This window comes from Mus caroli, chromosome 9, assembly GCF_900094665.2.
Source record: "Mus caroli chromosome 9, CAROLI_EIJ_v1.1, whole genome shotgun sequence".
NCBI classification, from domain to species: domain Eukaryota; kingdom Metazoa; phylum Chordata; class Mammalia; order Rodentia; family Muridae; genus Mus; species Mus caroli.
In genome coordinates this window covers 5063846-5087523 of record NC_034578.1, presented here as the reverse complement: position 1 = coordinate 5087523, position 23678 = coordinate 5063846, and the positions used below count along the sequence as shown (strand labels likewise).

Genomic DNA, 23678 nt, shown 5'->3' with positions numbered 1-23678 from the left:
CCTTTCCCGCTCATTTCTTCCCTCCCTCTCTTCCTCCCTTCCTGACAGGGAGGGTCTTATTTAGCCCAGGCTGCACTCAAAACTCATTATGCAACTACAAATGACCTTGAGTTTTTGATCTTCCTGCCTTTACTTTTCAAATTTTGGATTATAAACATGAGACAATATGCTCAGCTCTTCTAGATTTCACTTGCCAATCAATTCATTGTACTGTTCAATACTCACATAGCATTATTACTAACAATAGGGATGGAAGATATGTACATTTGATTATTTATTTTAATGTACTTTGTCATGTACATTAGCAAACAATTTGGATATTAATCTTTGGCCTGCCTTCATGTGTATTTGTGTGCTGGAACTAAGATGAGCATTCCTGTGACTCCTCAGCTATACACAAAGTTTTAGCTCCTTTCCGTCCAAATTCTCCATGGATCTCACATACAAGTACATCATCATCCACTCTCCCCATTCCACACCCCCTGCTTCCAGAGGCCACAGATGACACCTCTTCCTTCTTTGCATCCCTACACACAAACCTCCAGCCTTAAGCAAAATTTTCCTGAAGCCATGGATAGATCCAAGTGAAAAATAGAAAACCTCCTCAATTGACGGCACTCTACTTTAGTGATGTTTACTCAGCACTATTTCTGTAAAGACATGCACTCAGGTTAAAGATACTGTACATACCTAACTTTAAAACCCACAACTTCCCCTGCATCTACTGAGATGCTGCTTTCTACATCTCTGGGATAAGAATGCAAACCAAAGAGAAATCAAAGAAATAATGCTTTGGTTTTCAGTTTGTAGCTGCTCAGATCCTAAATATACAGGGGTTTCTCAGGAGTAATTCTTGCAAAATTCACTGAAGATTTTTACACATCACTATGGATGTACTGTATGCATGTGTTAAATACTTAGTCTTTTCTCTCCAGTTACTTCAATTTCTAGTTATTTCAAATCCATGTACTTCTAGAACTTCCAAACTAATCCCCACAGCTAACTCACCCTGACAGGAGAACATGAAATTACTTTTTGTTTGTAATCCCTTCATTAGGAAACTCATGAAAGTCTGTGTGACTCTGATACCTATTCCTAGAAAGGTTTCCTTTGTTTTTTCATGGTACACAGGAGCTTTAAGTTTGTAAGAAATTATCAAATGCCCCCTCCCCTTTACAACTTTTCCATTTCATTTTATTTTTAATGTGTGTGTGTGTGTGTGTATTCACACCTATGTGTGAGGATGTAGAATTCCTCTGTATCTAGAGTTACAGTGGCTGTCAGCTACCCTGCCAAAATGCTGGGAATCAAGTTGTGGTCCTTTTTCTGCAAGGGCACAAGCACTCTTTTTTTTTTTTTTTTTTTTTTTTTCTGAGACAGGGTTTCTCTGTGTAGCCCTGGCTGTCCTGGAACTCACTTTGTAGACCAGGCTGGTCTCGAACTCAGAGATCTGCTTGCCTCTGCCTCCCAAGTGCTGGGATTAAAGGCGTGTGTCACCACTGCCCGGCAGGTACAAGCACTCGTAGCTCTTCCAAGACACATCTCGAGACCCATATTTTTTGTTTGTCTTTGCAAAGGTAGTTCCTATTTGAGGTTTGAAAAGTTTATATTTCTTCAATAGCTTTTAATTAATTTCAATTTTTTATTTAACTTAATTATCTTGATATAGAAAGATATCATCTAAGCTAAATAAACTATTTTTTGAAACATGAAGTTATTCCTCTTAACACCATTAATTTTGATATACTCACTATAGTATTTAAATTTCTGCTTGACAACTGAATGTAACCCCCCATCTCCTAGATGGTAAGAAGTACGTGGCATTCCAATTCTCTTGATATTTTGTAATGCTTAATTGTCCTCTTAGATTTAAAGATGCCTTTCCAGGGATGTTGCATAGTTCTCCCTACTGGCAAAAATGTTATGCACATTTTCACTAGGATGCATAGGCTATATAGGTACATTCATGAGGATTCCACAAAAGTACCTTGCATTCTAAGGAGCTGTATCTTCCTTCCCATCCCAAGCTCCTTTACTCAGACATCTGAAATTTGTGCAACTAGCAGAAGTCCCTGAAAAGACACTGCTGAGAAAAACACTAATCATAAAGTCTTAGCTCCCAGTGACTTACTTGCAAATCAAAGAATCAATCATACAGTGCCAGGCTGAACCTGCCCTGTATGGTAAGGCCACAGAAAGACTCAGTGCATGCATGTGTCATGTGTGTGGGGAGGGCACAGGAAGGCTCAGTGCACGCATACTCTCTTTTGCTGCCTTCTCCCATGGCTATCCTGTGCCTCTCAGGTCTTACCTCCAAACTTCCACCCACTCCTTATCTGATTGTTTCTAGTCAGAGGAAATAAAGACTGCAGGCCCCATGATACAGTGTAACTTCACAGTTACAATCTAAATTGTATATCTGGTATGTGACCATATGATGATATTTTGACATTTATCTTGGAAATTAAAAAGTAAGGTGCCAAGTGTCTTTACACTTGGGTACTCACTTGTGTTAAGAAGTAGTAAGACTTTCATACAGAGGAATTCCTCATGGGTCACCTGGAGTTTGACAAACTCCTGTGGGATTTGCCACATGGTAAGGCACAGCGAGTAGAATGACAGCTCCTTCATCCTCTGCCTTGTACCACACACAGTACACAAAAGAAAAACAAGCATAAGCATGGAAACCCATTGCTAGTCAGCCAGGCAGTGATACAACTTGTCAGCGAACAGGAGTTCAGGAACTCTCTTTCCTATTGTTGAGTTTACTGATATATTTAATAAACAAAGTAATATTTGGAATTTTTAAAGTCTCTAAACTTTTTTACATGGTAGCACTACATTTTTAAGGCAAAGAAAATTTAGACTTATAAAATAATATTACATACACATTGATTAAAGTTCATATTGTTTCTTGCTTTTATTATAACACTTTAAATACCTAAATCTACTGAGAGCAATCTTGAAGGAACTGGAGCATTTAGAGCCAGGAACAGCTTTATTGACAGACTAGTATATGTATTTGTATGTGTAGATATAATTTTGTGCACAAGTTAATGGATTGCTTCAGTTCATAAAAATTTACAACACTGTGACTTTTTCTAGATGATATGTGTGGTGACACAGAAAAACAAATTAAAGAATGGTAGTGAATGTAATTGAAAAAGTTAGTACAGGCTCTGTAGATGGTTCCCTGATTTGAGGGATTCTCTCAGCATGTGCCATTTTGTAAGGCCAGAATTAGTCACTGTGTCTAGTATTAATAGTGGGAGGAAGACAAGACACCCACACTGAAGGATTAAGACCCTCAGGTCTGTGCCAGGTTATCCATTTTTCCTGAGCCCCAGTTTCTTGAACTGCTAAGGTGGATAATGCTGAGTCCTTGCCTATTTCAAGGGACTATCAGTTAAAAAGGTATGAGTGAAGCATGAAGATTGTCAACTGTGAAAACATTAGATAGGGTCAGTTATTAACTTAGATGTTCACAACTTGACATTCACCATTAGAACCGTGTAGACATTATATTGGATAAATTCTTATCATCTAAAGACTACATGCTGAAAACTATTTATTTAAATATGATAAATCAAATTGGATTAGTCATAGAACATTTTTTGTTTAATTTTTAAAAGTAAGTCTACTCTCAAGCAAAAATATTTGATTTCATTATCTCAAGTACATTATCACAAGTACAAGTCTGAAAACTTAAATTAATATGATAAGCATTTAGTATGATAACATGATATATTGAATTGCACATATCAGATTTTGAAAAATAAATAAAAATATTAGTTTGGATAAAAACATTTTTTTCAAGACAAGAGGAATGGAATCCAAATACCAAATAAGCATCAAAAGATTTAACAAAAATTTTTAGCAAATAAACATAGACAAAAATCTTTCTGAAAAAGTCTCCAAATTCTCAAGAAGTAATAAAGAGAGTTGGCAAGTGGGATTAAATGAAATTAAGTTGCTTCTGTATAGCAAGAGAAAAACTTAATTGAGTGAAGAGAAAGCCTAAAAAGATAGGTAAAAATATTTTTTAACTAAACATTTAACAGGAGAATCTAATTAATATTACATTATTTACTACACTAATACTGCATTTAATATCTAGAATATGCAAGGATCATAAACTAAAAAAATCAAGAAATGAAAGCACTTAATCAATAAATCAGTTAATGAACTTATTGTGAAATGAACAGACAGTTTCCTAATGATGGAGTAAAATGGCCAATAAATACATAAAACTGTTCACCCTGATGTGTCACCCAGGAAAAGTTAATTACAGCTACAGTGAGAGTCTATCTTACCACAGTCAGGATGGCAGTTAGAAAACATCATGCTGATGGGCATATAATCCAGTCTGGTCACCATGGAAATCAGTCTAGAGGCTTTCCAAAACACAAAAAAATAGACCTACCTACTACCCACCTAACACATTCCTGAGTAGTCACCCAAAGGTCTCTTAGTCAACATATTATAGAGACCTTACATCAATGGATATTGCCACATGATTAACAATTGAAATGCAGTTTTCCAAATTATATGATGTACCTGTGATAACAATGACAGCACCAAAAGTAACAACTTACTCATTTAGGATTAGATCGGGTGCAAAATATAGCATCTGTCCACTGACATGCTTGTACGACCTCCACCCCAGGCCAAACACCATCAGGCTCATCCAAGAGTACTGAATCAGGGTTATCTGGTCATCTATGTGTAAGTTCCGGAAACCTACAAATGTTTTGGAAGAAAACAATCATAGAAATCATGTGAACCATGTTAAAATTTTGTAAGAAGTCAAAACTAGATATTAATGTTTCCCTAAAATTCAGAAAATGCTCAGAACAACAGCCTATAAGGAGACAAATGGATAGCTATTTTATAAGTCATTAACATTGTCACTACGGTTTAGTGCTGGTGAGAATCATTAATTGAATTAACTATCCATTCTGGATTCATGAACACCCATTTCCATGGTAGGCACTATGTTAACATGATAGAAATAAATGCTAGAATTTACTCTTTTGGTGTCTTCTTGACATGATATTCTCTCATCATGAGCCATAGCTTCTGTGGTGCATATGCAACACCTGTACAAGAGCAAGTATGCTGTAGGCATTCCAGCATGGAGAGGGAGGGACTCAGAAGCCCTACCCCTAGCTGAAGACCTGTAGACAATTGATTGTTTCTGGGAAAGGGAGGGTCAATTTCATTAAGGATATGGTACTTGAAAGGTCAACCTTACGCCAATGGTTGCTCCCATAACTGAGTATATGAGCAGCACAAATTTGAGCACGTGGGTTATTGTTGAGAAAGCAAAAGAAGAAAAAGAGGACACAGTGCTGGAAAGGGCATGGAAGGAGACCTACAAATGTTTTGGAAGAAAACAATCATAGAAATCATGTGAACCATGTTGATGTAGGAGGAGTTAGGCAGAGAAGTGAGGTTGAGTTTCATCGTCCAAACACTTAAAGAAGAAAATATAAGACACTTGTTTTCCTATGGAGGCAAGAAGGATTTAAGAGATTCAGTAGCTCTCCCCAAATCTGAAATAAGGACAAAGAAACAAGTGGGATAAAAGCAGCACATTTTGGACATATTTGCGAGACCTTCAGAGTATTGATTGCAGTTGGGTACATGGACTTGAGCCTGGGGATAGGTCAAGGAGAGACTATGAATGTGGATGTTATTGTAACTTACAACAGTTGAATAACAAAACTGGATTTAATGTTTTGTTTAAGATTAAGTAAAAATAAATGTTTTCATGGGAGCATCAAACCCTTTCCATGAAGCTCTTTCGAAAATACTTATTTTCCTTAAAAGTCCACTGCTACCCATTTATAAATGACTAATTCAGAAATCAAGCCAGAGTAATACTTAATCTGTTAGCTACTGAGAGAGAGGGCATTTCCTTCTGTTAGACACTGAAATTCTCTGCACATGCTCCTAACAGCCCCACCAGCAGCTGGGAAATGGCATTTGTCTGTTTTTTAGCCTCCTTGAAATGAAAAATCAAGTGTGCCTCCTTAGTTAATGGTAAAGCAGCAATCTCCCGATTTTTGAGGCACACTCTTCAATGTCTGACCACTGTTTCTCATTATTCCTTCTTGTTTCTGCTTGACTAATGAGTCCCTCCATTTGGAGTTTGGTAGAACAGCAGATGCTGCTATCAGGGAAAATGCACACAACCCTTGCTGCCCTCTGTGTGGTGCCTGGAGAAAGGCTGTGAAGCAGTCACCACCAAGACTCTGACTGTGAGTAAGCAAAGGCAAGGTGTGGGGATGTACTGTGAGAGGCCTAGAGGGTACCAAGGCATCCAAGGGATGTATGTATGACACTTATTCATTTTTCCTCCCATCACATCTCTCAGTTTGTGCGGAATCCAAACCTGTCCTTCACTCCAGATGAGTGAATTCCTGGTGCCCTCCAGAGGTTGTTTTCTTTCATTTCTGTTTTGAGAGCCCAGGGTTTTCTTTTTTATGATTAGAATAGTTATTTTCCTTTGTTTTGATACTGTTATCACCCACAAATCCAATTTACTTTGTGGCAGAAAGACTCCAACTTGCCAAGAAAAAAATGTTTTGTGTTTTTTTAAGTTTCATATTTTCATATGACTTTACTCCTTAAAGTGCATATCTATATGGTATGTCATTTTAGAAAAAGTGTGAATCTTAACACAATTCACCTAGAGCATAAGTACTGCTTGTCATTGACTATTGAACAAATGGATAATTCTTTGATTAAAATCAGAATCAATTGATGAACAAATTCTTTGTAAAACATGACGATTACCCAATGAAAGCACATGAAGCACTCACTGTGTGTTAGTGTGACCTCAAGGGTTGATCAGAGAGGCCTCAGTTCCACTCCTGACTCTAGTAACTGAATGATACCTTGAACAAATTAGGCCGTGAGGATAAACGTAACTAAATATAACTGAATTAAAGATTCAGGATAACTGAATTTTTGTTGAGGAATATGCAAATATTTTTATTCCAACCACTAATTAGATTAATGGCTATAGGAAAACCACTAATCAAATTGAGAGAAATCTCCAATTTAGAACAAATGAAACACACTGTAGTAGTATCATCTAATCATTTCAGCACTGAGGAGCTGGTGGCAGGAAGATCAAGAGTTCAAGTTTATCCTTGACTTCAGAGTAAGTTCTAGGCTAACCATAGCTGTGTCAAAATAACAATATAAAAATATATATAAATAAATAAGAAGGAAATATATGCTCCCAAACAAAATGAGATCAAAATTATAAGCTAGAAAACATTATCCTTTATGTTATGGAAAACATACATATAATTAAAGTATAAATGCTGCAAATGACAATAAATTCAGAAGACAAATTAGGCACCACTAACCTGAGAAAACAGCTCAGCCAGCAAAGTGCTTCTCAAAGAAACAAAGGGAGCAAGCTTTTCCTTCCAGCACTCACTAAAAAGTGTTCTGTTGCATAATCCTAGAGCTAAGGACAAGCCTGGACAAGTGACTCCTCAGAGCTCACTGCCAGCCAGTCTAGACAAATCCGTGAGCCCCAGGCTCAGTGAGAAACCCTGCCCTTAAAAGTAAGGAAGAGAACAGCTGGGAACACTCAGTGGTAACCTCTGACCTCCACACATGCACACATACACTTTTATGTGCACATGGACATAAATATATGAGTAGATTCATACCAATTACACATATCTGTACAAATAAACAGTAATGAAACATATATTTAGTATATTTTCAGAACATTAATTTCATATATATTATTTATTAGCTTGTATCATATCCATATATGAACTTTATCATATATAAAGTGTCAGGTTGGTAGAAAGTGAGGTTCAATTAATTAGACATAATAAAGTATTAACAGAATGTTCAGTATGATCTTTAGTAATTCACTCATTATTCTGTAAATTGGTTCTAACTTCTAACCTTTCTAATATATTTTTAAAACATCTAAATAATTGACATAACTATGCTAATTTTTTCATTTTAAGTCATTGTTTTATATTAATCTATGACTAGTTTTAAATTTTCTTATAAAGCTATATATACATACATGATTCTGTTTTCTGAAAATCAGACTCTGTGTATATATTCACTTTATCCTTATTTTTATCTCGTTCTCTTGCACTTCTGGATTCTAGGCTTATCAGTGTCTTGAAATAAAGGAACACTTTTTTGTAGTATAAAAGGTAACTTTTATTGAAATATTTCAAAATTTACTCAGTTACTAACATTCATAGCAGAACATATATTTCCATCTAACAGAATAGAACTCAGAAAATAACCTCCTTACTTCACCTTTTGGAGGTGTAGCTGTGGAAAAAGTCCAATGTTAAATAACTTGTACAAGGCTAGCTCACAAGTAAAGTTTCTCCCCATTGACTGTGACACCATTCCATTATTTTATACTGAAACAAAGCTAGGAAAATAGAGATCAGATTCCTGTGATGATAATGATTTGAGAGATTTCATGCACTTGAGATGATAAGCAAACTGAACAACCCACAGGAAGTGATGGACGACCGCTAATTGTGCTTAACAAGTAGTGTAAAAAATGTACTTTTCTGTAAGTGTCTTTGCTTAATAATCCTTGAAAAATATTGCTGTGGATTTTCCAATTCTCAATCCTTAAAAAAAAAAAAAGGACAAAGGAGAGGACAAAAGATGATTCATGAGACTTGCTGCGCTTCCAAGGTTCTGATAAAAATGCACACGTTCTATCTCTGTTTTTGAAAAAAGTGTCAAAGTGTCATACAGTTGAAATGATGAGCGTCAACCTAGATGGAGAATTACATATCTCAGGACCTTGTATTACAAGACATCAATGTCAATATGTGTGTATATTTCCAGATCGAAGGGAGACATAGGCAATATACCACCAATACCTTCAGTGGCTTAGTCTGATCAAGAATGACAGAGTTCATCTAAGGTAACACAACTCTTTGTTATACATTCCACACTTGAGATTTCTACACCATTTTATTTGTCTTTCCTGGGATAGGGTCTTACTTCTGTCAGAAGCTGGTCTTGAACCTAAGACTCTTCCTTGCCTTTATCTCTTCCCAAGTATTGGGATTCAGTCTGGGAAGATGCAGGGCAGATTAGATTAGTATGAATGCTGGAGAGTTGTTAGAAAGTCACACAGGAGAATATGTGTGTGAAGATCCTCTACATACAGAAAACAACACCAAAATGAGAAGAAAAAGATGGGAAATAGAGCCAAGAGCCTTTCAGCAAGTGCTGCTTAAATTCCATGAATTGAAGGGAGGGAAAGAGGAGTGCTGTTAATTTCAGAACTGGATGACAGAACTGCCTTGAATTGTAAGGCCACAAAGTTTAGAGTTTATTCAGAAATGAAAGAAGAAAAACATAGTTGGTTACAATTATTTTTAGAAAAATGATTCTTGGGTTAGAATCTTGGGTTAAACTGTTTGAGAGCTGAAACCTACGTAAACAAAGAAAGGTCCATGGAAGTAGCATTGTAGTAAGCCAGCCTTGTATTGAATAAGAGGTGCTGAAAGAACTGACAACCACCCAGGCAGGAAACAAAGGAGGAGAAAGCTAAAGATGGTTCTGAAGGGGCTGACTGACGACTTATTTCAGGATACAGAAAAATGGTTTTGGCATATGAGCAGTAAGGTCATGATGACTTGAGAGGTGATCTGGGTGGAGCTGTGTTGAGAGCATTTGGAATACATGACTGAAGGAGCTGGACTGACGCCATTACTTAAATGTCATTGGAGTGGAGTAAGAACATCAAAGATATACATCTGTTCATCCCAAATATGCAACATGAGAAGCCAGTGGAAGAGAGAACAGAACTCAGGACAGTAAAACGTATAGTGTAGGAAGAAGCACAAATGTATAGTGACTAAAACTTTGTGGGAGAAACCATGTCCCTGGAAGGAGTGGATGGACACCAGAGGATGAGTTTCACTAGGAAGTGGTTACTCTACCAGTTCCCCCTCAGGCAGTGGAGTTGCATGAAAGAGAACAGACATGCAACTTGACAATTTGAAGACATTAACATTGGTGATGGTAGTTTCGGTGGAAGACAGGTAGGGGATTTTGACTGTTGTTATAGAAGCTCTGGTCAGGTCTAAGATGGAGGCCACATCCACTCTCTCCTCATGCTTTGAAGGTGATAATTTGCCTTTTTCATTGCATTTGGGAAGAAAGAAAAAAGTCCCTTTTCACACTGTCACCGACTCACGCTGCAGAGCTAGAAAATGAAGGAAAGTTTGTCCCTATCTTCAGCTCCTCATCATGGCGTGCAGTCTGGGTAGTTTAAAGCAAGAAGGAATGCACTCCAATGGGCAATAGTTGGAATGTCACAGCATGGCCTGGGATGAATATTTCACCAAGTAAAGGGAAACAGCAAGACAAATTCATCACAAGAAAATGTTTGCTCTACACTTCTCTATTGCTTTAATTCTTGTACAACTCACTGGTAGAGAAGGTGACCTTGCTTTTTGAATTAGTACTTATTAACTTTTGTCTTACTACGACTTTCAAGACCCTATTTGACAAGCTTATGACTTTCATCTGTGCCATTACTTTCCACTACTAATCCCCAAGTACATCTATTGCCATTTGTTTCAGAGTAAATTAGTGAAATCCTAAGAAGGCCAACACTTACAAAGGAAAGAGTATACAAGTGCTCATCTATGCAGATGCATTTTCTCACTAGCTACTAAAACCTTTCATTGCAGTTTTTTGGTAACTGAATACTTAAATTTCTGATGTTATTTAAGAATCCCCACATTTAAAAGGTGCAGAGCAACCGACTGTCTTCTATGTATTTCCATTTATCACTAACCAAATTTCACTCACAGTTTTCATTTCCTATACCTCAGGTACACCTGTTCTAATGAATGTGCTTTCTCTTTACACAGTTAATGAGTCTCCTTGTTCATTCCTTAGAACCCAATGCTAAAGTTATACATCTGTCCGTTTTCATAAGTTCTGTGTCTGATGCAATTGTCAGGTGTCTCAGATCTCTCTCTGGGTTGAAAGTTCTTTAATACAGGAAACGTGTACTGTTAAGTTTTAAAATTTCATAGGTAATGCCCTGCTTCATGTCTTAACCAGGACTACGGTGCTCACTCAAGACAACAACAAAAATACTACACAAAGTCATTCATATGCAGATGCTAAACATCAAATGGAGATTATCTACGAGGTGGTCTATAAATATAACACCTCGAGTCTATGGCATCTTACGTGTTCCCATTAAATTAAAAAGAATCTCTGAAATATTATTGGAGAGAAGTAAAATTAGTTGTAATTATGGTAACAGGTCAATGACAATGAGAATGAAGACACAGAGGAAAAGAGGCTTCCCTGACTGGGAAGTAAAGAACCTCATGGCCCCTGCAGCATCATGTCCAGGGTCTTCCCTGGCTGATTTGCCTTTGACCTTGTTCTTTTCATCAGACATTGATGTACACCTTACTGTCTCAAAAGAATGATCTGGTCTGTCAACAGGATTTCCAACAGCATATGCATACAATGGATAAATTCTATATTTTCACAATCTGGCTTATTGTTAAGGCTCTTTTAACAAAAGTCCACCTTCCACATAATTAATAATATTGTTGAAAATGAGTAACTGAATCAAAAACATTTCTCTTCTGTGCAAAACCGGTGCCCAGATGCAAAGGTGTGCAGCATCTAATGCATTCACACTGTAAGCCCGATTTCTGGCTTTTTGTCCTAGCAGCACGATTTAATTGCTAAGATCTGCACTCAGCAGGCATGTGGTAGGCATTCAATTAGTCACTAAATAAGAATCATAACCTTATGTGAAGGCAGATGACATTAGTTCAGAGTATCTAATAACACTGGATCAGTGCCATGTTTAGTCTTAAATAACTTGCCTGGATTCCAAACCAGCTAGGGACCAAAACCCTGGGCCTGTCTTTGAGGACATTTCCATAGTGTTAATTGGAGAGAGAAGATCTACTCAACACCAGCGTCACCATTCATGCCTGGAATGTCCAACTGGACACAAAGGGGAAAGTTCACTGCACACCAGCATTGATCTCTTCCTCCCTCTTGACTGGGCACAATGTGACCAGTTGTCCTGCACTCCTACCGCAATGCCTTCCCCTCTGAGATGGGCTGTATCATCTTATAAGCCAAAATAACCCTCTGCTTCCTTAGGTTACTTCTGCTAGCATGTCACAGTGGTGAGAAAGGCAATGAGAGCAATATTAAATTTATGTCCCCTTCAGCTCTTCTCAGAGGAAAAGTAATCATATTTCACTGAGCATCTCCGCATCCATTTCACAGTGTTCCTTTTGAATTCACTGTTTGCAAATATGGCTTAAAGAGAGCAGGGTCCACACAAAATTTTGATCATCTCAATGTTGCCCTTGAGCATTATTAATAGAAACTGAGGGAATCATAAAGGCATGACCATTGTTTTCATTTGCCACACATAAATTATGTTCTGCAGCACTTAAAAAGTTGCTACCATAAAAAAAGTTGCTACCAAATTCAATACATATATTTCTTCTCATTATTTCTTCAACAGTGTGTGGAGGTCAAAATATCTTGATTTATAAACATTTAAACGTAAAAACAGCTTTTATCTTAAATGAATAAATGCTCTTTTTAATTGCTTTCTTTTTTAAATTTACTAGCTAACTATAAAATCTTCTTTTAAGATAATAAAGAGCTTCCAAAAATACAAGCGAGAGAAATAACGACCCATAGCAATGGTGTCAAGGAAATCACCATTTCCAGATAATGGAAACAGAAAAGCAAACGCACCGCTAAACGCCAATTTTAAAAACAGAGTTATTTTATCAATGCTATTATGACATTTACTTAATAAAGATGTATGAAATTTGATAGCCACTTCACAGTAAGTTTTAAATATTCAAAACTTTTTTCTGAAGGAAAACATTACCTGTCCAAGGCCTGTCAGCTACAGTAAAGCGAATGAAAAGCTGGGTAGTCTGACTCATCTGTCAGATCCATTTGAAGGTCAAACAAACAAGAATCTCTTCTGTTTCATATAACCTTGGATGTTCAATAGCAATTCATCTATTATATTTCAAAACTTTCAGGTAGAATAATAGCCGAGAAATGTACTCAGGCAAATTAAAATGGGATCTTTAAAAAAAAAATTGAATTTCTTCTAGGATAAACAGGACATAATGTGTTTAATTTTTGACCATATGTCAGAAAAATGAACATTACAAGAATGTTAATGGTATGAGAAACAGGTGACTTTTGAAAGAATTATTCTGTTTCTAATGATGAGGTTAAGGCCTACACAAACAACTGCAAGCCTTCACCTGTGTCTGCCATCTAAGGTTCAACCAGGTGAGAAATGGATTTTTTGTAATTTGATCATCCACGTGGCTGCTAAAGCGCTTCACTGAGGGACACATATTGCCAGTAAAGTCAGTGAAGCACTTCCATAAAAATACACAATTTCTCAGTATCGCTGGGCCATATCCTTCTCTTGGTGTGATGAGAAGAGCAAGGGATTGAGGTCTGTCTGACTTTCCAGACTCCTTACTAACCTCAGAACTTCTGTACTCTTCACTGACTTTATATAGGTACTTTCAATGCTGTTATGATTTGTTACATGAGTAGGGACATTTGATTTTTATCTCCAACAGGCGCAAAGCTTCAGTTAGGTTTAAGAATGAACTAGACACTCTCAGGAGATGGCTAACATATTTTTTTCTAAATTACTGTATTTGTGTGATTTAACACTTAGCTGTTAATTTTTTCATGTAGGCAGCAATCAGCCAGCATTAATGTGCTTCCTCCTTCTCTGGGTTCCTATAGTTTATATGAGTCTTGCCTGTGTGCAGGTGTTGATGGGGATTGATCCAAGGGCTGATGCATGCTGACCTAGGGCTCTACCAACTAAACCAAGTACACACATGAGATTCACCAAGCATTTTGAATTACTAAAACATACGGTGCTCTTTACATGGTAGTTGACTTTTCATACAGACTATTTTCACATTCAGATAGTGCCACAAACATAGTACCTTTTAATGCATGATACCATGTACAAATTACCTGGCAGAGATTTAGTCCATTTGACTACTGAAAGCAGTTGTCTCTCGCCTAGTTGGTTGAGACTGGTCAGCAAAGAGCTGGAAGTGTCAGGCTTTGTGTTGTCATGCCCTGCATAGACCACATCAGGCTCAATGCTCATGAGCAGGTTGATGAGTGGCGGGACCAGTTGAATTTCTTGATTTGGTGAAAAGGTGATTCTCTGGCCCAGGGTCTGGCTCTCATTAGGAAGGCCCACCGACTGGGGGAGAGCAACACCGTCAAGGGTTCTCATAACTCGGACTTTATTAAACTTCTTAAACTTACGACCTGTGGAGAAGACAAAAAGGAAAGAACTTCATGTAAACGCATAGGAATTAATTATCCTAGCAGGGTACTTTTTAAAAAGATTTTATAATCACTGTGCTGTCACTCATCATAAATCTGGAAATGAAACAAAGCCAGGCATGGTGATGCTGACCTGCGATCCCAGTGCTTGAGAGGTGGGAGCTCCAGGCATCCTTACTGAATGCTTACGTAAGACCTTGTCTCAAAAGAGACATACACATACACACACACACACACACACACACACACAGAGAGAGAGACAGGCAGACAGACAGACAGACAGAGACAGACAGAGACAGACAGACAGAGACAGACAGACAGACAGACAGAGACAGACAGAGATAGACAGACAGAAAAATGGAATGTAAATGATAGGCATCAGATTTGGGTTAAATAATAACAGTATTTCCTGGGTTGGTAGACTGTAGTCACATCAGGACCAAGTAGAGGTTATAAAGTCTTGAGTAAAAAGATGTATGCCAAAGTAGTGTGTGGAAGACACCAGCATCATGAGTTGTGTTAACAGGATTGCCTTCCTAAGCTGGAGGTCCAGGCTACATTTATGTAACCATTGTGAGTCTTCTTTTGGGTTTTATTCTTTATGTATCTATTATAATTCATGTCCATTATGTAAATCCCACAACATCTTTCATACACTTGCAGCATATTCATATGTTTCTTGAAATAAACCCACGTACTGCTACAAGATCTAAATAACCAAAATTCAAGATCTAAATAACAAAAATCTTTTCTAGATTAAGAGAAGAGATTATTTTCATCCTGTGATCTGTGTTTGCAGATTATATGTATTTCTAGTCAACTTGTAGAATCCCTATTTTGGTGAATGGTTGTATACTCAGAAGGAAAGTCATGAGGGCAAGGCTCAGAAGGAGTCAGCTTTTGAGAACAGATTGGATATTGGCAGCCAAACCACCTTGAACCTACTCATACTCATCTGATCTCAGAAGCTAAACAGGGTTGGTCCTGAGTAATGCTTGGGTGGGAGAACAGGTTGATTGATATCTGGAAGCTTATGAAGACTGATGCTTTGCAACATGTTGAGAGTGAATCAGAGAGAAAGACTTTGTGACTGAGGATGGGCTGACTTTAGTACAAGTCACCCTGAATCAGGCATAACGTTTTTTTATTATTAGATATTTTCTTTATATACATTTCAAATGCTATCCCAAAAGTTCCCTATACCCTCTCCCCGCCCTGCTCCCCTACCCACCCACTCCCATTTCTTGGCCCTGGCATTCCTCTATATTGGGGCATATAAAGTTTGCAATACCAAGGGGCCTCTCTTCCCAGTGATGGCCGACTAGGCCATCTTCTGCTACATATGCAGCTAGAGATAAGAGCTCTGGGAGTACTGATTAGTTCATATTGTTGTTCCACCTATAGGGTTACAGAACCCTTCAGCTCCTTGGGTGCTTTCACTGATAAGTGGACATTAGCCCAGAAACATAGAACACTCAAGATACAATTTGCAAAACAGGCATAACTTTTAATGTGAAGGGCGTGTGCCATGGCTCTAGAGAAGCATGGCAACTGTAATGGTCCAGGCATGTCCACTTCTGGTCAATAGGCTACATGTGTTTGGGATAGCAATCACTGTATCCAAACACATCTCTAGATGGCAGGTAGTTGCACAGCAATTTTCTCTAAGTGGAAACTTTCCTCCCTGGAGGAGGCTTTTGACACTGAGGAGGTAAAACCATTAGTAAGTTTGGGAGAATTGAAACTTAGAAGATCCATGAGGACACCTCCCAGTTTTAGATGCAGTGAATAACTGCCAGGGAGGAAGCTCTCCTAAATACCTTGAAGAGGAACTCGTCAACCTGTTGAGCTGCCTATAAGTCACGCAGAATACTTTAGGGTTCCATCTTTCCTGAGCTGTCACCATGCAAGGTTGGCCTTTGGTGATGTAGCTGCCTCTGGATTGTCAATGGTTCTTTACATGACCCCAGTAAACTCACTGGTTCAGCAAATTGGACTTTGCAAGTATCATTATATTTGTCTATTGTCAGTTCTTTCCTGGGACAAGCAGGCATTTGTTCATGTCTCCCTGGGAATAGTGTCATACAACACACTTGATGTGACTCAGACATCTATTTGCTCCTACAGCACTGAGCTGAGTTAAGAAAACACCCACCTTGATTAGGCATTAGACTGGGGACCTGAGTGGAAGATACTGCTATATTTGGTGAGACATGGATGTCCTGGCTCCTACTATATACTAGCAGTAGAAAAATGCCAGTGTTCTTGTTTCAGGTGTTGTCATAATGACAAAGGATGAGAGTTGTGCCGTGAAACCCCATGAACATCAACAAAAATGTGTAGGTCATAGTGGAGAGTTCCCAGAGTCAACAGAGGCAGAATCCTGTTCAGAAGGCAGACAGGGTTCTTGGTAAAGGAATATGTCAGTAAGGAGAAGAAAGGTCGGACTTACAAAGCTCTCACAGTAAACTGGGAAGTTTGCAGATGTGTAATCTAGTCTCACTGCAGTCTCAAGTGAAAACTAATGATTCCATTTGTAGGTTGGCGATGGTGTAATGGGAGCAGTAGAGCAGAGTTTAGCTCAGGAGCTCAGGCTATATAAGATGTTAAAACCCTGGCTCTCCCTGCTCCTTGCCCCTCCCTCTGGGATTTATTGTGGGCTAAGTTCTCATGGGGTGAGGTTTTGTGAGGATATTTAGGGAAGAATTTGCAAGCAAGAGCACAGACTTTGATTCCAATACATTTTAATGGTTGGTTCCAATTTAACAATGCAATAGTTAATAGCTAATATGACATACCCTCACTCAACTCTATTGATTACTCCATGTGATTTTTCCTTGTGAATTCTTATCTCTTTTAGCATATTTTAACTTATAATGATAATTATATGCTTAACATTTTAATTGCATGGCTTAAACAGCAGAGTTTCAAATTGACACTTAATATAAAATGTTGGAATGTAAGGCCAACTTGGGTAACTTAGTGAGCAAATGAAAATTCTTTGGTGTCTCAGAATATAAACTATAAGGACATCAGGAATGCAAGTCAGTTGGAAGACACTTGTCTGGCATGTGTGAGACAGACAAACAGACTGACTCATACATGGACACATGTGTGCGACACAAAGAGAGAGACAGAGAGCGAGGGAAGCAGAAGGAATGATATGGGAATCACCGTAATCTCATCTCTTCTCTAACCATCCTCAGCACACAATCATCTTAAGGTTTTCTTTCCAAGTATTTAGTTACACTTTATTATCTAAGAACACAAGAAAAGTGTAGAGCAAAACAGGTCATTGAAAAGTAAATGCTCAGATAAAAAGATAAATACTAAATGTGGCCAGCACCACAGAAAACCGTTTTAAACCTTAGCCCTCTCCCTCGACAGGCACTTTGATTTCTATGGCAACCCACAATCTTTCGCTTTTTATTACAATGCAGATTTCCCCTCTTTCTCCTTTTCTTGTCTGCCCCTCCCCCTCCATTCTGAATTCATCTGTATTTGAATACATTGAAATACTGGTGCCTTTTTGAAAACCAGAATAAATGTTTTACAAACTGACTGGAATTTTCTATATAAAAAAAATCTTCCCCAAATAAAAACCCCAACTTTTTGACATATTGATTATTTAAAATATAACTTGAATAAATATAGGAAGCACTCATGGTTATGCTCAGTCTTTTCATGAGTCACAGAGTTATCCAATATTGATAACTGTGTCATTCCAGTGTCCTGATTAATAGATCAAATGTTTGAACAAATATTAGTGTTTGCGTTTTAGGGATGAGATTTATGGGAATCTAGTGACTTGCCAACTTTATGAGGGAAATATGGAGCAGAGAAAATGTTCCACTCGAAGGCTATTTTCATTTATTCTTTTACTTTCTAGTTAAATGTTTAGTGGTGTCATGTGCTGTCTTGAGTAAGAATTCAAGTTCACAGCATCAAATAACACAGAGACTTCTTTAATGTGTATTTTATTTTGATGCTAAAAACCAAAAAAAAAAAAAAGGTCCTTAAACAGAAAGGAAACTTATGGTAAACACTGGACAGACATATTACAAAGAAAATAGATGTAGCCCAATGCGCAGTGAGCTGAGAAAATAAGGCAATCTCAGCTAATAAAGTCAGAGAAACATTTGCACTTGACCCCACTGAGGTCTTCCTAACTGCCTTTACTTTGAAACCTCCAGGCTGATGACTCTTTATGAACAAATCAAGCAATTCATCTAATGGAGGACTTTGAACATCAGGAGAATTAATTTTAAGGTGTAAAATAAAGTATAGTGTTCTTAGGAAATCTTTTCTTAAAGAGCTGAATTGTTAGAATCTTCCTAACTGTAAAATATACCTCCTGCTATGGGGTCAGCCTATTCTTCCAAAAGTGCTTAGAAGAGATGTGATGGCCCTTTTTCTCGTCTGCAGTTACAGTAGTATATAATAATAAATAATGAACTCTGGAGTGGCCATATCTGCATATCAATTCTGTCATTTTATAAAAGCTTGATTTCTAGTGTTCATTATTTTACCTGTTCAAAGCTACTCATTTTTAAATTAGTGTATGTATTTACCACAGGATAAGGTATAATTATGCATCTTAGATGGCTCATATATAATGACAGTCACTAATAGTAATCACTTTTCCACCTTTTCCACTGTGTGTGTATGTGTGTGTGTTGTTTATGTGTGGGAAGATATGTATAAGTGTGTGTGTGTGTGTGTGTGTGTGTGTACTTGTGTTTGTGTGTGTATCTTATGTATGTGTTTTGTATGTACGGAAGCATGTACAAAAAGGGTATGTGCTTGTGGTGTGTATGTATAGGGACACATGTATAAGTGTGTGTGTGTGTGTGTGTGTGTGTGTGTGAATGTGTAACGTATATACAGGGATACATGCATAGGTGTATATGTATGTTTATGTGTGTGCTTATGCCTGTACAGGTCTGTGTACATATGTATGAACGCCCAAGGTTAGTGTTTGGAATCATCCTCAGTTGTTCTCCATCCCATTCACAGACATAGGGAGTCTCAATCTCACCAGCCAGCTTGAGGCTGGGATTAGACCAGGGTTGCTTCACCTCCACAGCACTTTCATGGGTTTAGGGCATGCAAACTCCAGTCCTCATTCTCAGCCAGTAAGCACTTTAACTTTGAAGTCATCTGTCCAGAACCCTTAATTGTGTTTGATACTTGGTGGGAAAGAAATGAGAGCTGAAGGAAAATTATTTGTGTTTGTTTTTCATTTTCCTATTTATTAATTGTCTCTAACACCTACACATAATGTCATATCTTTTGTCGTAGGTGATCAATGTTTGATTAGAAAAGCCAACTTTCCCTTAGATCATTCAGTACATGGGAAAGAGACAGTGGCATCTAAGTGTTAAGAGACACTTAAGTGTTAAAGAGAAACAAATAAAAAAACAACTATAAACAATAATAAGGCAAAATGAGGTGGCCGGACAAACATGGGGACCATCAGGAATTTAAGAACACACTTGGAAAACCTAAATGAGAATTTATCAGTATAAGAAATTATGTCAGTCTTGTGAATTTTAAAGGAGAAAACTTACCCCATTAGTTTGTTGAAGGTCTAAGACTCATGGGAGCAGAGGAAAGACAATGGTGTAGAGTCAAAAATGGAGTGTGAACTCCCAGATTCTGACCAGGGACCAGGAGAAGGAAAAGAAATGGGCTTGTCTTTAAGGAAGATACCAGGGCACCTACAAAGACTCCAGTTTTCAGCTCAAAAGGGCTTACCACTGGTAAAGAAAAACAGGCCTGGCAGAGATAAATCTTGACAAAGTCACTTCCTGAACTTCAAGGAATATATATATATTCAAGGTATATATATATATATATATATATATATATATATATGCATGTGTGTGTGTGTGTCTGTGTGTGTGTGCATTTGACAAGACACAGTAGCTCACCAAGGAAAGAAAACAACATAGACTCCTGGGGGTTTGTTCACTAGTATTAGATAAATGTGCAGATCATGTCATGTATGTTCTTCCCAGAAAACTTTAGTTCAGATCTGGGAAGCTGAAGAAGATGCACACACAGCTGATTTCACCCTCACCTCTTCTTTCTTATGTGTACCTTCCCCAACAGCATAGATTCCTATCTCTTTTCTTCAGTATGTCAAATTAGCAATTACTTTAACTTCATAATGCTCCTGAAGTCATAGACTCTATTCTACAAGGCACTTCTAAAATAAATCTGTGCATGATGCTGTTCTCTAAAGGAAACAAAATCTCCAACTGACAGATAAGTTTACTCATTTACATATTTTTTCTACCTTTTGAAAAATATATACACTGCTCTTAAGATTACGTTTCTTTATGTAAATTACTTTGAGGATAGAAGTATATACTTTATACCATCCAACAGCCATTAAATCAAATACCTCTATTGTTGTGTGTCTTAGCTCTTGGAAATGTCAGTAAGTTGCCTGGAGGCCCCTAATAAAGGACACTTGGTGGGACTAATGGGACTGTCGGTGAAGCAATTCTTTCTTTCTCCACTTGAATGTGTAGAAGTTCATAGTTCATATTCATAGTCTCATGCAGCTCTGAGGCTTGTGATCATCCTACTTGCAAGACATGGGAAACCAAGAGCAAAGAGTAAGTGCTAAAAGTTGTCCTACACTGATGCTATCCCCAAGTTCCTGGGATACCACAATGTAAATTCTCTATGAAAGACACACCCCGAATTAAAGCCACACAGGACTAAATTCTACTGAAAATGAGCCTGTGGTCCAAATTTTAGAAGTACAAGAAGTAAGGAACGGCACAATCAGTCACAACTGTGCTGTCCTTGGCTCACTCTAGTGTGAGTGACTTATTGTCCAGGCTGGTCTCAAAATGGTAATCCTCCTGCCTCTGCCTCCTTTAGCAAATCCTATCAGCGTGAGCCCTCCGAAACACGCAACAAACAGCTGAAAGAGTCAGATGCAGATATTTGCACCCAACCAATGGAGAGAAGCAGCTGACCCCTGTTGTTGAATTAGGGAAGGCTGAAAGAAGCTGACGAGAAGGGTGATCCTGTAGGAGGAACAGCAGTCTCAATTAATCTGGACCCCCGAGATCTCTCAGACACTGGACCACCTAACAGGCAGCATACACCACCTGATAGGAGGCTCCCAACACACATACAGTAGAGGACTGCTGGGTCTGTGTTCATTCAGAGATGATGCACCTAACTTTCAAGAGACTGGAGGCCCCAGGGAGTTTAGAGGTCAGGCAGAGTGGGGTGTGGGGACATCTACATGGAGACAGGGGGTGGGGAGGAGGTATGGGGTGTGGAACAGTTGAAGGGTAGATTGGTGGGCAGGGGGGATAAAATATGGAATGTAAAAATCTTAATTAATTAAATTAAAAATATTTGATTGCTAGCTATTCAAGAACTATAAAGGGCTGATATTTAAAAATCCCATGTGACCAATGGAAGCCAGATGGAATACTGGCATCACTATCAACGGGAAATAGATTGGGTTTACCAGCATGCTATAATAGTGTTAAATAGTTAACTGAATATTTGAATCTTAGAGTTATTGTTTGCAATATAATTAATAAGGAATTTAAAAGACAAGAACATAAAAGCTATTCTCAAAAAAGAGACAACTTTTTTTTTAAATAAACAAGAACAGTGTCTGATATAAAAGAAATACTAGATACGGAGAGACAGTTTGGTATCTTCAAGGGTAAACCAGGCATGCATGGTGGCTGTTATAATCCCAGTGCTTAAGCAGAGACTGGATCCTAGGGGCAAGCTGGCTAGCGAGTCCAGCTTGAATTAGGAAGCTTCAGGTTCAATAAGAGATATCAGCTGAATAAATTAAGTGGGAAGAGATTGAGAACATCACCAGGCATTAACTTTAGGCCTTCACAGACACATGGAAACATGCATACACACAAACATGTGTACATTGTACATACATACCAACACCCATATTTTTAAAATTCCCATTAAGATAGAAAAAAAAATAAAACTGAACTACACAATCCATAGAAGAATCATGAACTAAAACACAGAACCAACTAAAGTATGCAATCAATAGCAATGATATGAATAACTGGAAAATGAGCAGGGGGAGATAACGGTGAGATGGTGCATCTAAGTGTTCTCTGAAAGAGGAAGCAAATCAGAAAGAGCTGTTAGAAAGATGCTGGCCTAGCATGGTCCTCAAACTACTGGGCTGTGCATAAATAAACAAGATGAGTGATGGAGACAGCTCTGAATGCCTGTTGCTTACTTATGCACCTGCACACCCTCTCTCTTGCCGCTGCTTTTCTTTATCCCTGCTGCAAACATCTGATTTTGAAAGTGTGGTGTGACACCTTCATGTGACAGCACTCAATGTTGTTGCAGGAAGTGAAGCACCAGCAAGATGTCAAAAGGTAAAACACAGCCTTGATGAGGTCCCCGAGCTTCAGGGAAAAGGATGCAGACACAGGGCATGAGGCTTGGCAGTCATTAAGGATCACTGTGAGTCCTCTGACTTCATGAGTGTCATAATTCACATCACTCTAGTCTGGGAGACTTTTTAGATGTCTCTCCTCAGTACTTGTAGAGAATTTTGGAAGAGTGTTTTTGGTAAAGTTATGACTTCAGATTAACAGGACACAGTGGCCACTGTACAAGGTCAGGAATTCAGCTTCAGACCAGGCTCTAACAGCAACTAGTGTCCTGATACCACTTGGCTCATTTTCATGTTAGGATCCACCTACAATTTCCAGTTCCAAAAATGTGACTACATAAATTCAAAGAAAATAAACATGTCAATGTAATCATTTATACAATTATTTAAGAGTTGAGTTACAAATATACATCTTCTCTCAATCACTCAATGTCACCTGAAAAATTTAAACTTGAACCCCTGTATCTCTACTCAATATGGACCCTAAGAATGAACAATTCTGGTAGATACTCCACACAGTTCTCTGGCTCACATGTGTGAAATGCTGTGTAGCAGACACACCTAGACAGTGATCAGAAGACATCTTGAGACTGCAGAATTCAGGGAGGCAGATGGGGAGTAAGGTGTGGTGGTTTCCTACTGAAATGCTGGCTCAAAGCATATAAAAGGATTTCTCTGTGAGGGGAAGATGGGGAGAAGTCCAGAGAAATAGGACGTAGTCATCATCCACAGCAACTTGCATTAAGAAGGGAACAGTAGCTTCAAGGTTTCTCCTCCTCCCCTCCTCCCCCTTCCTCCTCCTCCTCCTTCTTTCTTCTTCTTCTTCTTCTTCTTCTTCTTCTTCTTCTTCTTCTTCTTCTTCTTCTTC

At 38.2% G+C, this 23678-nt stretch overlaps 1 protein-coding gene across 3 annotated transcripts in view; it reads right to left on the bottom strand.

Moving 5' to 3' along the window:
- Nucleotides 1-23678, bottom strand: part of Pgr (progesterone receptor) — an 80676-nt gene that overhangs the window by 22073 nt on the left and 34925 nt on the right. For all 3 annotated transcript variants that reach the window (XM_029481818.1, XM_029481817.1, XM_021172709.2), the window contains exons 4-6: nucleotides 14065-14370; nucleotides 4596-4740; nucleotides 2508-2638 (exon numbers count right to left, since the gene is read on the bottom strand). In XM_029481818.1, coding sequence (XP_029337678.1) covers nucleotides 2508-2638; nucleotides 4596-4740; nucleotides 14065-14370 — 582 coding nt within the window. The remainder of the gene's footprint in view (nucleotides 1-2507; nucleotides 2639-4595; nucleotides 4741-14064; nucleotides 14371-23678) is intronic.